At 53.1% G+C, this 16,791-nt stretch overlaps 1 protein-coding gene across 1 annotated transcript; it reads right to left on the reverse strand.

Moving 5' to 3' along the window:
- Window positions 1-13,319: 13,319 nt before the first annotated feature.
- LOC131480297 (cryptic protein-like) lies at window positions 13,320-14,556 on the reverse strand (the record flags this gene model as incomplete). Its single annotated transcript, XM_058664185.1, has 4 exons — window positions 13,320-13,561; window positions 13,756-13,865; window positions 14,006-14,120; window positions 14,427-14,556. Coding segments are annotated over 4 exons (453 nt in total), but the record flags the coding sequence as incomplete, so codon positions are not given.
- Between the last annotated feature and the right edge of the window lie 2,235 nt (window positions 14,557-16,791).

The raw sequence follows: 16,791 nt of genomic DNA on the forward strand, positions 1-16,791 counted from the left end.
CTGTTGGCAAAGACCTTTCAGGAGCTGAGGAAAAGATCAGAGACCAAAAGCGAGAGACTCAAGGTCAAGCACCCAAGCAGCTGGGACACCCAGCTGGGTCTGTGATGTAGACAGTGGGGAGTCCTGGGGTGCTGGTACAGCATCGAGCTAGGGCTCAGATGAAGAAGCTCAGGCAAGCAAGCTATGACAAGCCCCGCCCACCTCACTGTGCTCCACTTGCCTCCTCTGTGAAATACCAGCCCATTCACACTGACCTAGTGAGATACTGCCCAGGGAAATGTCAATCCCCATGAGCCCTCACACCTGCCACTTGCTCTGAGCCTGCAGGTCCATCGGCAGATGGACTGCCTTGGGGCTGCTTCCACCCCAAAGATTGCCAGGGGAGTCTTCCTGAGAAAAGGGTGCAAGAGAGACAAGGGGTGAGAGGTCTTGTGTTGGATTTCAAAATCCTTTGGCACCACTTGGGCCACTGCAGTCGCATCTGAACCTGCATAGTTGGATCTGAACCTGCAGCCTGACTCATGGACTCCAGGGGAAATCTGACTCTGCCCCTCGTCCTTAGCTATGTAGTGGCAGTCCAGTGACTTGACTCGTCTGGCCTGTCCAGGGCTTGGGATGACAAAGCATCAGTCCTGATGCTGCTTCCCCCAAAAGGAGCTTCTTTCCTACCTGTTCTCCCACACACTGGCTCTTCCCAAAGCCCAGGTCTGGGGCCCAGAGGCTGGGATGAAATCCACCATACTCACAGCCCGGGAGAAGCAAGGAGCTGGTCCCAGATTGGACCTTCCCATCCACACATGTGTACCACCCCTCCTGGTCCTCTGGAGAGCCCCTCACCCACCCAGCTCAGGACCTGGCCCTTCTCTGAGGACTGTGGAAACATTGGTGAGAGACACTGCAGTGCACCTCAGTAGCCAGCACACCCAGCCTGCTCTGTGATGAAGATGATGGGGTACACTGGGGTGCTGAAAGACTCTGGGATGCAGAGCACACCTGCCTAGCCCCCTCTGCCTGGGCTGCACTCCCTGCCCGACCTCCTAACACCTCTGTGGATGTCCTCACAGACATCACTATCCAAGGCCCAGTGGAGAGAGTTGATCAGATGGCGGAGTGCCCTGGCCCTCCCAGAGCCGAGGCTAGAGGCTCAATGTCACCCCTAGTCCCACCTCACTGATGCTGCTGGCTTCAGTCTTGCCCTCATTAGCCCTGTCTGTCCCAGGGTGCACGGTTATGGCCAAGAGTAATGGGTTGGTGCTCACTACCCCTCAACAGTTGGGGAAAGTAGGGGAAGCACAGGACTGAACATAGTAACCACTGGGTACCAGGTACCTCAAAGCCCATCAGTGCAGCCTCAGGAGCCTTGCTGACAAAGCAGGGACAGGTGCCCATGGGGCCATTGATTTCTCCAAGGTCGATTGGTAAGTAAGTGACTAAAGCAAGGCTGGTCTCACTCCCAGTGCTGTGCTGCTTCCACCTCACTCATCATCTTCCTCTCTGTCCACATCTTCCTCCTCATTATCTTACTCAAGAGCATGGTCATCCCCATATCATACTCTTGTTGGCTATCATCATAGACTTCATCATCACCATCATCACCATTGTCCTGCCATTCTCCTCCTCACCTTCACTATCTTATTCACCAATGTGCCATGTCATCTTCTTCATTATCATCACATTCTCCTTCATCACCGTCCTCCTCTATTCCTCACCATCACCAGCTCCAGTGTCATCACCAAAACCCTCCTCCTCCTCCTCTTGTCAGCATCTTCCTTCTCTGCTTCACTGCCATCACAATCCCAGGGTCATGGTTACCCACACTGTCATCCCCTTCATCACCATCCCTGTCATAGTCATCCATGACACCAACAGCAACATTCTCACCATCTCCACATCATCATGGCCACCATCCTCCACCAGCAGCAGCAGGAGTTTTTTAATTGGAAAGTCATACACAGAGTGGAGGAGAGACAGAGAGGAAGATCTTCCATCTGATGTTTCACTCCCCAAGTGGCTACAAAAGCCAGAGCTGCACCAAATCAAATACAGGAGTCAGAAGACTCTCCAGGTCTCCCACATAGGTTTAGGGTCCCAAGGCCTTGGATTGTCCTCCACTGCTTTCCCAGACCACAAGCAGGGAGCTGGATGGGAAGCAGGGCCACCAGGATTAGAACTGATAACTATATGGGATCCTGGGGCATGCAAGGTGAGGACTTTAGCCACTAGGCTACTTCACCTAGCCCTAGTAGCAGCAGCATTTTACAAAAACTCTGTGCTCCTTATTCACCATTGTAGTCATCATCATCACCATTTCAAAATGAACAACACGGTCATCTTCACTATCCTCATCACCACAGTCAACATCATCCTTACCATCAGCACCAGCATCACCAGCATCACCATGCTCATCACCTCCCTGTCATTGGCATATTGTCCTCATGGAGCTCAGAAGATGGATGGCAGGGTCCCTGAATCCCAGCTTCCACCACCCACTTCCACAACATTCTCCTTCTCCCACATTGGGAGCACCAAGGGAACTGCCCAACTTCTGTCCGTCCCTGGCCTCCTCAAGCCTCATTAGCTGTGGGTCTCACACACATGGAGACAAACAGTATTTGACAAATGTCCAGTCATGCTCTGTCATGTCCCAGAGTTTCACTCTTTTCAAGAGAGAATTTATGGGTCGTTACTGCTACCTGCAGAACCAGCATCCCATATGATGTAGGATAGAATTCAGGCTGCTCCACAGTTCATGTTGCTAATGTGCCTCAGAGAGCAGCAGGAGACACTTTGGTCCCTGCACTCATGTGGAAGACCCGGAAGAATCCCTGGACTCCTGGACTTGTCTGGACTATGGGATGTTGGACTCTATGCTTGGCAAATTCTTGCAGGGAGGGAATTTCAACTGAACTTGAACTATGGTTATGCAGCGGGGTGGAGGAACCCACCATGGGGGGAGGGTGGGGGGGAGAATCCCAGATTCTATGTAATTACAACACAATGTAATTAATGAATAAATTTAATAAAAAAAAAAAAAAGAATCCCTGGACTCCTGGATTCTACCTGGCCTAGCCTCAGCTGTTATGCTCATTGCAGGATAAGACCAGCAATTGGAAGAATTCTCTCTCTCTCTCTCTCTCTTTCTCTCCTTTTGCCTCTGCCTCTCTGTAACTCTGCATTTCAAGGAAATAGATTTTTTTAAGTCACTGAATACATGTTATTGCACCACCTGTTTGGTACCCATTTGTGCATTTTACATATCTGACTGGCATGCACCTCCTGGCTATTGTGAACAATATTTCCAAGGCTCTGCTGTGAATACCTGCAAGAGAAATTCCTGAGCTCATGGAGTTTTTCATGTAATTGTTGGATGAACCATTTTTTCCCCTCAAACTGCAATGTTCTGTTTCTTTTTAAGTAAAATTCTATGTTAAATTTTGATGCCCTCCTTGCGTTTTTGAAGATGACCTATTTCAATTCCCCCTAAAGTTTTCTTGCTTGCTCGTTTCCTTCTGGCCTTTTTTTATTCTGACCATCAGTGTTGAGAAGCGCTACCACCTTGTGGTTTGCTAATCCTATTCCTATGGGTGCTATAGCTAGTTAGGGCTTGTTGTGTAAAGATTGGTGTTTTGGAAGCTGACTCCCAGCTTTGTTTGACTCTCATTCTCTCTCTCTCTCTCTCTCTCTCTTTTTTTTTTTTTTTTTTGTTAATTCTCTTGCTTCGCTTTTCAAATAGTTTTAAAATATATTTTAAGAAACAAAAATGGGGCCCAGATGAAAGCCCAATGGCTAAATCCTCACCTTGCAAGCACAAGAATCCCATGTGAATGTCAGGTCGTCACTCAGCTGCTCCACTTCCCACTAACCTCCCCGCCTGGGGCCAGGCAAAGCAGTAGAGGACGGCCCAAAGCCTTGGGACCCTGCACTTTCATGAGAGACCAGTATGATGCTCCAGGCTCCTGGCTTTGGATATGCTCAGCTTTGGCCATTGCAGTCATTTGGAGAGTGAACCAGTGGCTAAAAAAATTTTTTAGATGTATTTATTTATTTACTATTGGACAATCAGATATACAGAGAGGAAGGAAGGCAGAGAAGAAGATCTTTTGCCCACTGATGCACTCCTCAAATGGCCAGAACGGCTGGAGCTGAGCCAATCTTAAGCCAGCAGCCAGGAGTTAACTTCCGATCACTGACAAAAGTGCAGGGTTCCAAGGTTTTAGGCCATTCTGCGTTGCTTTCCCAGGCCACAAGCAGAAAGCTGGATGAGAAGCAGTGTGGCACGGACACAAACCGGCGCCCCTATGGTATCCCTTCACATGTAACGCAAGACTCCAGCCACTATACTATCATTCCATTCCTGCATGAAATATCTTCCTCCATCTCGCCTTCTCTGTATATCTGATCTGCCTTCCCAACGAAAGTAACTAAATGTTTGGGGGGAGGGGGGAGCGACAAAAGGATAGCTAAGAGGTAGTAGTGTTTTCTCTCCATCCCTTCTGTGAGAATGTCTTTAACTGAACTGCAGGGAAGACTGGAGCTCAGGAAAGAGGGATCCGGCCAGGAGGCTCATCCACGCAGATTCAAGGCACCAAGAGCACAAGACTGTACTGTGGGGAAGATGGACTCCCAACGTGTGGGGTTAGGGTGGTGAGGCAGCACTACAACAGAAAGAGAATCTGGGAACCGCGCTGTTGACGGCTGTCCCTGGCTGAGTGTGGGATGCCGCGAGGTCTGGGAGGGCTACATGGGGTTCTTACATGACGCTGTGGAAGCTCGTGAGCTGGCAGTTGCCAATGAGGTTGTGGGTCTAAGAAGGAAATGGAAACGATGGGAGGAGATGACATCTCTATCAGCTGACTGCGGCTGTACATCCCTGGGCACACGCCATAACTGCCCCAACATCATCTAATTCCAAGTCAAACACTACTCTGGGGCCCTCTAAGCCAGAAGCCCCTAAGGTCATTCCGCTGCCATCAGCCTGGGGGCTCCCAGCCCTGATTTCTGCCTGCCGAGCAGGGTGGTCTAGCACATTGACCTCACCATGGCTGGGGGATTTCTCTCACTCTTTCTAGGGCGTCCAGAATAATCACCGACCTCACAGAGGCAGTTTCTCCATGACGCGCTGTTGACCGCGAGCACACTGGGCGTTTCATTGGGCGAGGAGAAGCCAGCGGGCAGGATGGGAGGCAGCAGGAGGGGGCGCTCAGGGCTGGGCCGGCAAGGGGCCTGCGCACTGGCTGCCCTCCTGCTCTGGCTGTGCCTCCCACCGCTAAGTGCCCAGAACTTGTCTGCGGGTAAGTGGGCAGGGACCCATGGAGACCATGGGAGGAGTGTCGGCCCTGGATCCCCAACTCTCCCGCTTCCACCTCTCCTCCTCCCCCGGGGATTAAGCAGGAGAACCTCAGCAGGACCATATGTGTCTCCAATAGCCCTCAGGTGAGTGGATGGAGACCAGCTGTGGGGACCCAGATTTCACCCAGATCCCCTGTGCCCCAAACCTCCTCTCCCCTCCCTCAACCACAGATCCCTTCCCATTGGATCTGGAAACTCAAGCCAAAGGCTGAGCTTTCTCTCTCTGCTATTGACAGGGACCCTCACCTCCTCTTCACCTGCATGGTTCCTGCATATAGCTGATGGATGGGGCCACAGTGGTGTCCCTGCTGTCAGCCCTCAGCTCCTGTCATGCTCTCAGGGCACAGGGAGGCTGGCCCTGGCCACCTGGTGGTGGACCTCTGTAGGGTGGAGCTGGTGTGCTCCCCCCTGCACGTGAGCTCTGTCATTTCAGCTTGGGAACAGAGACCGGGTCCGGAGGGAGCTCATTGCTAATGTTGTCCCCACAGTATGCGGGAAGAACAGTTTCAATATTGGGAAGATGGTGGGTGGCTTAGGAGCATTACCAGGACAGTGGCCGTGGCAAGCCAGTTTGGTTTACAAGAATGAGCACGTCTGTGGAGCTTTCCTCATCAACCACCGCTGGGTGGTCTCTGCTGGAAGCTGTGTACAAAGGTGCGTCTTTGCCCTTAGCACAAGTAGCTGCTGGGCAAGGTGGTAGGAAAGCAGGGGTGGCTGCTGTCTTCTCCTTGTCCTTGGAAGCTTGCTCTGAGATATGGTACTGCTGGCAGGTGCCATGGTGTGGACTACTGCCCACCATAACCCCAGTGGGCTCTCTAGCTGAATCCTTGGGTTCCAGAGACAAGGAAACCTGGTGTCCATACATTTCCCCAGAAGGCCAGAGGAGTGCGTGTGCACAGTGGGGGCGAGTTTGGGGGCAGAGGGTGAGTGAGATCCCAGGAAGAGGTAGCAGAGGCATGTGACCTCCATGGGGCTGGGAGGTCAGCTCAGAGCTGGAGATGAGCTGAATCTCCATCTTTCCAGAATGGTAATACAGGCCCACAACTACTCCCTCTAATGTTTATGGCAATAAAAATGCTCATGGCTCTCATCGGAGCTTACGGGGAGAGGCCACGTAGAAGAATTGTCCTGACCAGAAGGAAACCAATACTCTGGCTTGCAGGTCAAGCCCTGGTGGGAGGGAGGGAAAGGGAACAATGAATATTTTGGAGGATAACCCAGGACTGAGAGGATCACCCCACAAACAGGTCACGAAACGTATCGGACTATACCATCTGGCTAGGGTACACTGAACTGGGCTCACCCAACGAATTCGGCATGAGGATAAGAGTCGACGGGTTATTTGTCCATGAAGCTTACAACCGGGAATTTCCCAAAGCATGTGACATCAGCATGATGCACCTTGCAGATCATGTAGTTTTCTCTTATCACATCAAGCCTATCTGCTTGCCAAACAGGACACTTCAAATTGACTTAAACTCTGTCTGCTTTATGACTGGATGGGGGAAGATCAGTGAAACTGGTGAGTGATCAGCACTACAGGGAATATGGGAGGGTGGTCTGTATGGGGAGAAGAGAGGTGGTATAATACCATTGTGATTAAACAAGAGTAGCAGGTGATGTTGGCATGATCAGGAAGCTCACGAGCTGGCAGATCTCCATGACCAATTGTGAAGCAGAATTTCTTTGATGCTTAGGCCAGCATTAGCATCCCTGCTCCCAAGCCCCAGTGTCAGTCACACTGCCCAGTCACTGGCACAGCTGAGAGGGACACTTCCTCACTAAGCACAAGAGCCAGCACAAGGGCCAGGAGGATTCCCCAAGGCAGCGCCGAGTGTAGAGTCACAGCTCCAAGTCAGGTCAGAGCTGGAGAAGCCGTTAGGGCAAGGAGCAGCTGACAGCAGCCAAAGACCTGATCTTCAGTAGCCCTTGTGTGTCCATTGCTGGAGTCTAATGAGTGTGAGCCCACACACAGCAAGCACTAGTGGCACAGGAGGGAACCATCTTGTCACCCTGTGCTGCCCCAAGTGGACCCAGGAAGAACCTGTGGGTGGCTTTTGGAATCACAGTCCACGTGTCCAGAGGCCACTCATTCCTGCACAGGGCCAGTCATAGCTGTCATCTGGTAATCCCACATGGTCCCTGTCAGCTCTGCTGGTACTACAGCTAGCCCAGGTCGGCCAGCATCCATTGCTTCTTGTGCCAGTTCTGAGCACACTCAGCCAGCACAGTGGTTACTGGGAGCTCAGAGAAGCCCTGTGGTTGTTTCCTGCTGTGCATAGGATGAAATCCAACCCCACACCCTGCCTGCCTGCTCTGGGCCTGTAATGCTTGTACCGCCTCTTCCTCATCTCCTCAACTCCCATGCCCAGGCGGGCAACCTGGTCTGCATCCCCATTCTTCCCATGGCATGGCATGCCCTGCACCTTGGTACCCCCATTGCCTCTCCTGGGCCCAGCAATCCTCAGAGAGGCCTTCTACAGCCCTGTGTGCTGATGTGGAAGTTTCTTAATGGCAAACAGTTGCCAGAAGGGGAAGGGTGAGTCCAACCTCTCTCACATATGTCTCCTCTTGCAGATTTTCTACCTGCACCCTTCCGGCTGCAAATGGGCCACACACTGTTATTAAGTGACCGACAATGCCAGGAAGCTTTCCCCCGAGGCCAGCCAGCAAACAGGAATTTGAGTTATCGGCCAGATAATATATGTGCCCAACATAATACTACTGCAAAGTCCATTTGTGCAGTAAGTGAGGCTGGTAGGGATCAGCCACCCTATGTCTTGTGTGCTTGTTACCTCTGGACATAGTTCAAGCCCCAACTTCCTCCTACCCAGCCCAGCCCAAGGATGCTATTACCCACTCTCTTACAGCATTCTGCTCCATGCCATTAGCATCTTGTGTCTTTACACAGGACTCTTAAGGTATGGCAGAGCTTCCAAGCCTTCTACAAAAAGCTTCAACACCCTAATGAAGCAAGCAACCAATGGGCCCCGCAAAAATCCAGTTCCTCTCAGTCACCTCCCCCCAAAGAGCCCTGCCCAGACCTCTGAGTGTCTACACTGAATGTCAACACACAAGATGCAGGATCTGCCTGGCTTCTGTACCAGTCCCACGGTGTGCCTCCTGCTGTGCCTTTCCATGGCTGCATCATAGTCCATCATGCAAACACACAGGGCTGTTGGCGCTGGAGCATTGTCATCTGAGCTCACTGCAGTAGCACAACCCCAAGCATCCCATGTGGGTGTGGATGGGGGTGCTAGTGTACAGTCATTCCCACTGCCGTCATGATGACGCTGGCTGTGCAGTTCCACTCATCCAGGCAGTCCTTCACCTTGGCAGTGCCAATTTGCACTCACACCATCATTCCACTTTTTTTTTTTTTTTTTTTGGTCCACTGCAAGTTCACTGCCTGCTGGTACAAACCGTACTCAGAGCAGGGCTGTTGTGCTGGGCTTTCTTGTGCCCATTATCATCATGAGATGGGGTCTTCCATGGTAGTAGCGGTGAACACCTCCCACCTCCTGCCCAGCCACATCTGGAGACCCACACCTCAAGACATCCACCAGCCCAGGACAGAATATAAAGAAGCTCAGTCAGGAGGTTGAGGAGGCACTAGAGACCTTATGATGTCAGCAGCAAAGGCACAGGTTGGGACAACGCTGGGCTGAGGACTAAACCATGGGCTGCACCTCCCAGCTGATCACTCACCCATGGCATGGGACCCAGGCTTTGCCTCCTTTCTCTTGGGTGGGGATGTGGAGAACAGCTGCCCTGTGTTTTCTCACAGGTTGCAGCAGTCTGTGGAACTAGGCTGTGGGGTTGGATCCTCTCTGTATCTTTCTGTGGTCCCTGCACATGTGATCCCTGGGCATTTCTCCCGGTGTTGCTGACATTCGCTCACATAGACAAAGGAGATGCCTGATTGCCTGGTTGTTCTGTCACACATGCAAAGCAGGAGAAGAGCCCTCCCCACCCTCACCTCACTCCCACCCTTATTAATACTGTTCACCATCTCTCTCTCCCCAGGGAGACATTGGCAGCCCATTGTCCTGCGTCATACGAAATCAGTGGTTTGCGTTTGGCATAGCTAGCTGGGGCGGGCAATGCCACGCTCCCCTCAAACCCAGTGTCTTCACAAAGGTCCACCACTATGCCAGGTGGATAGAAGAAAAGCAGCAATGGGCCCCACCCACCCCCAAGCCAACTACAACCCTCAGCACCTCAACCACCAAACGCACTCGCCCTCCTAGGAGGACAAAACCCCCTGTCATGACTAATATCCCTATTCCTGATGAGGATGATGCGGGTGCAGTGCACAGGCCCAGGATCTTCCTGGTGCTGCTGTCATCTCCCATTCTGCTGCTGCTGATTCTCCTCCAGAGCCAGTGACAGGCTGGCCCCACCTCTCCAGAAGCCTCTGCCCTGATCCCTGTGCCTGCACATCTGGCTCCATCTCGGGGTCTTCCTGTCCATAAGAGGTCAGTAGAAATAAACTCACTCAAGAAGCTTCTCACTTCCGTGTCACAGCCCCCAAGTCCCTGGCATGTGCTGCTCTCTGCCTTGGCTCTGCACCATGTCCCAAGCTGAGCTGGACTGGAGCTGGCCATGCTATAGTGCCCAGGTGGCAGTATGCCACCTTGCATCCCGTGTTTCCCTGCAGGTGCACAGGCTACCGTATCTCAGGTCCCTGGTTCTGCACCTGCCATGGGTGATGATGTCACAATATGGTCCTCCACAGGGGTGGCAGGCTGGGCAGTCTGAGAAGAGCCACAGCGTGGAATGCAACTCATGGATGGATACCTGCATGCATGGACTCATGTGTCCTTGGACTTCTGCATCTCAGGGCTGGGCTGCAGCCCCAGGGTGTGCATGCCTGAGACACGCAAGCCCCTACAGCCTATGTTGGGCAGTCACTGGCCTCTCCAGAAGGGTGCCCACACCTGCCTGACTGGCTCCCAGCAGGTGGACAATGAGCATCCCACACATGGGACCAAGTTCTGGTCAGCCTGCAGAGAAGGAAAAGGGCAAGAGGAACCAGGACTGTGAGGCTGTGAGGCTGTGACCTGGCTATTCTGGGAGCAGCTGGGGCTGAGCAATTGGGGCCAGGCAGGAGGGTGCTGGCCATGGTGGACTCCCCTCCCCAAGCATGGAAGGTGGACCCAGTCAATGTGACCGTGTGTGTGTGTGTGCGCGCAAGAGAGAGAGAGAGAGAGACAGAGTACAGAGGAGACCCATCATTCTAGTCTGAGATTCTTGTGGAGCACTCTAAAGTGGCCACACACTCTGAGCTGCACGTGGGTCCCTGTGGTGGAGAGCAGCAGCTTGCATTCTTCTTGGGAGCAGGGCCCTGGCAGACCAAGTTCTCCTAAAAACCTAGAGAAAGACCCGAGATCAAAGCAAAACACTAAAGGTCAGGCTCCCAGGCACTGGGACATCCAGCTTGGTGTGTGACACAGATGGTGGTGACGAAGTTGGAAGGGACGAGATGTACTGGCACAGTGTAGGGCTCAGCCTCAGGTGAGCAGGCTGTGATTAGCCTCACCCTCTTCTTTGCTTTATTTCCTTCTCTGTGAAATAGGAGTCAATTCACAGCTACCTGGTAAGAATGCTGCAGGGAACAGCCCAGTGTGCAGAAGGAGGGGAGAACATATCATTGTGATCCCTTGCACCTGTCATTCTTTCTGTGTCTTCTGGTTGTTCTACAGATGGGCTCCCCTGGACTGCTCCCAGAGGCAGAAATATCACCCCCACTGAGACAGCCCCCTTTTCCACCCCAACCCACCCTACATCTGCCAGGGACTCAGAGATGCAAGGATAAAATGTTTATTTTTGGGTGCTGGGGATGTCCCAAGCCTAGGCAATTCAACACAACAGCAAAAACTCATAAAAGCACACCACAAATATCCCAATGCAAGGGGGAAAAAAGAGCAAATGAAGTGCAGAGAAATTTCTCAACACAAGGTATACAAACAGGCAACAGATACACAGGCGTGGGGTTGGGAGTGGGGACAGGGGAGCTCAGTCTCATTATGCAGTTAGGGAATGGGATCCAAGGCACAAACCATGAGGACAATGGCTGTTAACACGAACAAGGAGCAGGATAGGAGCTTCTCAAAAAGTACCATTCTCCTATGATCTAACAACTTCTTGGTAGGTGTGAAGGAAATGAAATTGGCACGTTGATGAGCAATCAGCACTCTGTTTTGGGAAGCACTAGTCATAGCAGCCAAGATATGGTACAACCAAGATGGATGTCTGTAGTTAATGGGTTTAACGGATCCACTGAGGGGCCCAGCACTGTGGCTCAACAGGTTAGCCTGTTGCCTGCAGCACCAGCATCCCGTATGAGCACTCCACTTTCAGTGGAGCTGGGAAAGCAGCATAGGATGGCCCAAGTGCTTGGGTCCCAGCAACCACATGGGAGATCCAAATGATGTTCATGGTTCCTGGTATTGACCTGGCCCAACCCAGATCATTGTGGCAATTTTGGAAAGCAACCCATGAATGGAAGCTCTTTCTCCCTCTTTGTAATTCTGTTTTTCAAATCTTCTTTTTTAAGGGGTAGAGGGTGAGAGAAGAGAGGGGCCAGCATCCCGGCACAGTAGGTTAAATCACCACTTGTAATGTCAGATCCCATACTGCAGTCCCAACTGACTCTGCTTCTGATTCAGTTCCCTGCTAATGTGACTGGGAAGGTAGTGAAATATAGTTTAAGTATGTGGACCCCTGCCGTCCACGTGGAAAACCTTGATGGAGTTCCAGGCTCCTGGCTTCAGCTTGGCCCAACCCTAGCTGTTTAGGTCATTTGGGCAGTGAACCAGCAGTGGGATGCAGTGTGAGGGCTCCCAGAGGGATGAATGAATCCTATGTGCAGAAGGAGTCCAAAAGTCTGAGAATCTTTACTGACCTGAAAGACACAGTGACAGAGAGCCAAGAGGTAGAGCCAAGAGAGACAGATTTTCCATCTGCGGACTCACTCCCCAAATGGCTGCAACAGTCAAGCCTGGGCCAGGATGCAGCCAGGAGCCAGAAATTCCATCTGACTCTCCCATACAGGTGGCAGGGGCCCAAACTTTTGTGCCATCCTCCACTGCTTTCTCTGGCACATTAGCAGGAAGCTGTCTTAGAAGCAAAGGAACTTGGGCCCAGCGCAGCAGCCTAATGGCTCAAGTCCTCTCCTTGCACGTGCTAAGATCCTATATTGGCGCCAGTTCATGTGGCCCCACTTCCCATTCAGCTTCCTGCTTGTGGCCTAGAAAAGCAGTCGAGGATGGCCCAAAGCCTTGGGATCCTGCACCCACATGGGAGACCTGGAAGAAGTTCCTGGCTCCTGTCTTCAGATGGGCTCATCTCTAACCGTTTGAGGCCACTTGCGGAGTGAACCAACAGAAGATCTTCCTCTGTCTCTCCTCCTTTCTGTATATATGATTTTCCAATTAAAAAAAAAAAAAAAAGCAAAGGGACTTGAACCAGTGCTCTGATACAGGATGGGCAGCATTGCAAGTAGAGGCTTCACTTACTGAGCCAAAGCCCCAAACTCCTAGACACTCCTGCTTTGGGAGTGATGCCATAAGCACCAGGAAGGTGCTGACCGCGGGGCAAAGGAGGAAGATTCCAGAACATCTGTTCCAGTTGTGGTCCCTCCCCTGCTCACCCTCCAGGTCCCAGTTCTTCCAGCTGCTCTTTCTCTTTCACACCTGGGGCCCTGTCCTCCTACCCCCAAGGCTTCGGAGACCAGCAACTAGACAAATGAGATGGGACATTGCAACCTTCAGAGGCTTTCTTCCAAGGGCTGGGAGACCAGGTTGTGCAGAGAGGGGCTGACATGTGGCACGTGGCCACATCCCCTCAAGGCTGGCCAGACCCACTAGAATCTGCTGGAAAATCTTGAGAGCAGACCCAGGAAGAGGGGGCAGCAATATGCATGTCTCCACCCACAGATCTCAATTCCCAGGGAGGAATGAAAGGGGCTTTGGTGTGCCTGTTTACTACGCACTGAAAGCATTCGTCCAAGGTGTCAGAAGTACTGTTTGCAAACGAGCAGAGGGAGCTTCTGCGTGGCTAAGGGCTGATCCTAGCCTCACCAGGAGGGAGTTTGTGTCCCCTCAAGGGTGTCATTGCACAAAGTAGCAAAGCAGCAGCAGCAGCAGCAAGCTCAGCAGGAAAGATGCCCTCAGGCCAGTGACGTGTGCAGAGAGAAAGTCCTTCAGATCTGGGAAGAGAAAAAAGCCCAGGGAACACAAGCAATTCACTTTTGGGATTCAGCCTAGGGGAACCTCGGAATTCACAGGAGCGTGACTAAGGAGCTATTAATGAAGCGAGCCGGCTCCAGTAGGAATCTCCCCCCACCCTACCCCCTTCACATCCCCCCCCCACGCCCCGCACAGAGAAAGAACCGTCTCTTACCACAGCGGCCCAGCGTCTGGCGGCGGAGACAGTGCAGGGACCCGAACAAGCACCTGCAGAGGCGGCAGCCGCGGAGGGTCCAAGCGCCGTGCTCCAGGGAACCGCAATCACTGCCGGAGGAGACCCAAGTCAGTGCTGGGGAGGATCCTCACTGCGTCTATCCACCTCTGGATCTTGCGCTTACCCCAGCGCTGCCCACGCTCCCCACCCCGACTCTTGCGCCCCCAGTCCCGCGCCTCCCAGAGCCCACCTGTGTCTCTGGTCATGCTCGCAGTGACGGCCGGTGAAGTGCGCCGGACAGACGCAGAAGCTGCCCAGCACGCAAGTGCCGCCGTTCTGACAGCAGCGCAGCCGCGGGGGCGCACCTGCGGGCGAACCCAAGGGAAGGGTCAAAGGCGGCAGCCGCACGCCCAGCACCCCGCGCCCTCCCTCGGGGATTCCAGAGGGAGTGTGGGGCGGAGGAGGACAGACTCCAATCAGCCGCCTGCAGAGCGTGTTTGCTCAGGCAAGGCCCGGCTGGTTCGTGGAGGAGCGAAAAGCAAACACCCAGGGGTGCAAGCGGGTCAGTACTGCCCTTGGGGTAATCCTTCCTTTCTTTCACATGCTAAAGGCCAGCCAGAGGACTCCCCTGACAGTGATGAAAAACAGGACTCCCAGGAGGGACCACCCACAGGAGAAACGGCGCCTAAACGTGCGTTCCCGGCGACTGCCTGGAGCCGCAGCCCGGAGGAGCCGGCGTCGCGCGTTATCTGCGCCGGGACATTTGTTGGGAACACCTGGACGTCTCCGCGGCTGGAGCCGCTATAGAAAGGAGCCGTTTTGTGAGAAGCCAGCGTTCCTGAGGAGCCAGAGTAAACACCTCGCCGTGAAGTGTTTATTACGCCGCGGTGCGCCTTGATCCAGAGGTGACACACCCTCTCATGGGGTCCAACGTCTGTTGCTCGATATAATCTCCCCCTCTCTTGTTTTTTTCCCCACGTCCTACACTTCGAGGCCGGGGCGAGGGGTGGGGCATCCCCAGAAGTCTTGGGGCCCTCTCAGAGACTTACGCTCCGCCAACGCCCGAGAGTATGGGCCGGGGTCCTCCAGCTTCCAACCCCACACGCGCGTACTCGGTTCGCCTGCTGCTCCGCCCGTCCAATTGCGCCAGGCAAGCTCTGGCGCCGGGGCCGCGCTGCTGTTGACCGCCACTTTGTGCCTCTCTCTTTGGTAGCCTTTCCAAGAAATAGAACACACGAAACTGGTAACGATTGGAGAAAGCTGGCAGGCAGGCAAACCCGAGAGTGGGAATCAAAGGTTCCTTACTTTTGCCCGGGAGAATGAGCTGGGATGTCAAACCGATCACCAAGAGAAGCCTGGAGTAATCAAAGGAAAATAGAACTAGTATGGGACTGGCTTTGTAGCGCGCTGGCTTAAACCGCCTCCTGGCGACTTGCACATACCTGTGAGTGAGGGTTTGAGTTCTGGCTGCTCCACTTCTGCTGACCAAAGGAACAGAAAATCTCTCTCAATTCTGACTTACAATTAGATACAACTTAGCAAACTAAGTAGGATAAGCAGAAATTTATGAATGTAGAAATATGCCACCCTAAGTATACAAAGGCATGATTCCACACAACAGCAATTAAAATGGATGCTTTATTATCACTTTATGTGTATTTTGATTAATGTGGTGGCAGCTTAGATTCCACACTTGGTTCTTGAAAGGAAGCGGATGCGCCTTCTTTGCTCTTTACGGTTTTAACCCTCCGTTCCCCGGGGCTCATACCTGGAAGACATCCCGCCTTACCTGACCCGCAGTCGCCCAGTCATTCCCACGGCACACCTGGCGGTTCACGGAGTCTATTCCCAGCCACTTGACGATCCGCTTGCAAGGAGTCTGCACGGTCTCGGTATCTCCAGGTGTGCTCACTGCAGACCGTGGAATCCCCTCATTCGGGACACAGCGTCGGGGACACACTGCACGCGCGTGGCCTGCGGTCTGCCTCCATCTGCTGGGTTCTGCTGTGCAAAGCTCCTGCTGTGACAGGCAGGATCCAGGGAGAAGACTGTCCGTTAGTGAGAGCCAGCTGGGAGGTGGAGACTCGGGCTGAGTCCCTCCCTCCCCCGCCCTTTCGTCTCCTCCCCACATCCTGGGTCTGTTCCTGGAGTTGACAGCAGCAGGAGTGGCCCAACCCTGCTCTGACTAGTGACCAAGAATGCAAGCCATTCTCTCACTGAAAAGAAACAAAACCCTACATTGAACAAAACATTCATAGGCGAATGGAGGTCGCGCTGTTGCCTACTCCCAGGGCTAGGCGGGTATAGCGTGCGACACAAGCAGCAGCCTGGGGTCCCCAGCAGGAGTAGGCGTTAGCGGGAGATGCAACCTTGCCGCCACAGACGGGACCTGGCTCTGTGTCTGTCTAATGCAGCCTCCCCTGGGGTAGACATTCATAGAGTGGGAATCTGAGGCTAAGAGGAAAATGTGAGTGCCACAATTCCTACGGGGAGAAGCGAGAAGCGCAGCCAGAACCGCACCTGTGCGTGTAGCTGTCTGGGCAGCAGGTGCTGAATCCAGGAGCGGAGGGATCGGAGTTTTCGTCTGGCGCTCCCCAAGGTCTCACTTTCTCTCATGACGCGTGCAGTGAGACCCGGCTCTGCTCCCTGCACTGGAGGGCTGCACTGGAGGGCACGCTTCAACACTCAATGCTGCAAATGGCATTCTGTGATTTTAGCGGAAAACTTCACTTCTAGGTATACAGCATTTTCTCTTTGGTACCGATTTCATGTTTTTTTTTTAATTTATTTATTTTTATTAGAAAGGTAGCAATACAGAGAGGAGGAGAGACAGAAAGGAAGATCTTCTGTCCGTTGGTTCACTCCCCAAATGGTCTCAAACGATCCAAGCTGAGCCATTCTGAAGCCAGGAGCCAGGAGATTCTTCAGTTCACTCACACGGGTGCAGGGTTCCAAGGCATCAGGTCGTCCTTCACTGCCTTCCCAGGCCGCAAACAGGGAGCTGGATGGGAAGTGGAGCCGGCACCCATATGGGAT

The sequence above is a fragment of the Ochotona princeps genome, chromosome 5, assembly GCF_030435755.1.
Source record: "Ochotona princeps isolate mOchPri1 chromosome 5, mOchPri1.hap1, whole genome shotgun sequence".
NCBI lineage: Eukaryota > Metazoa > Chordata > Mammalia > Lagomorpha > Ochotonidae > Ochotona > Ochotona princeps.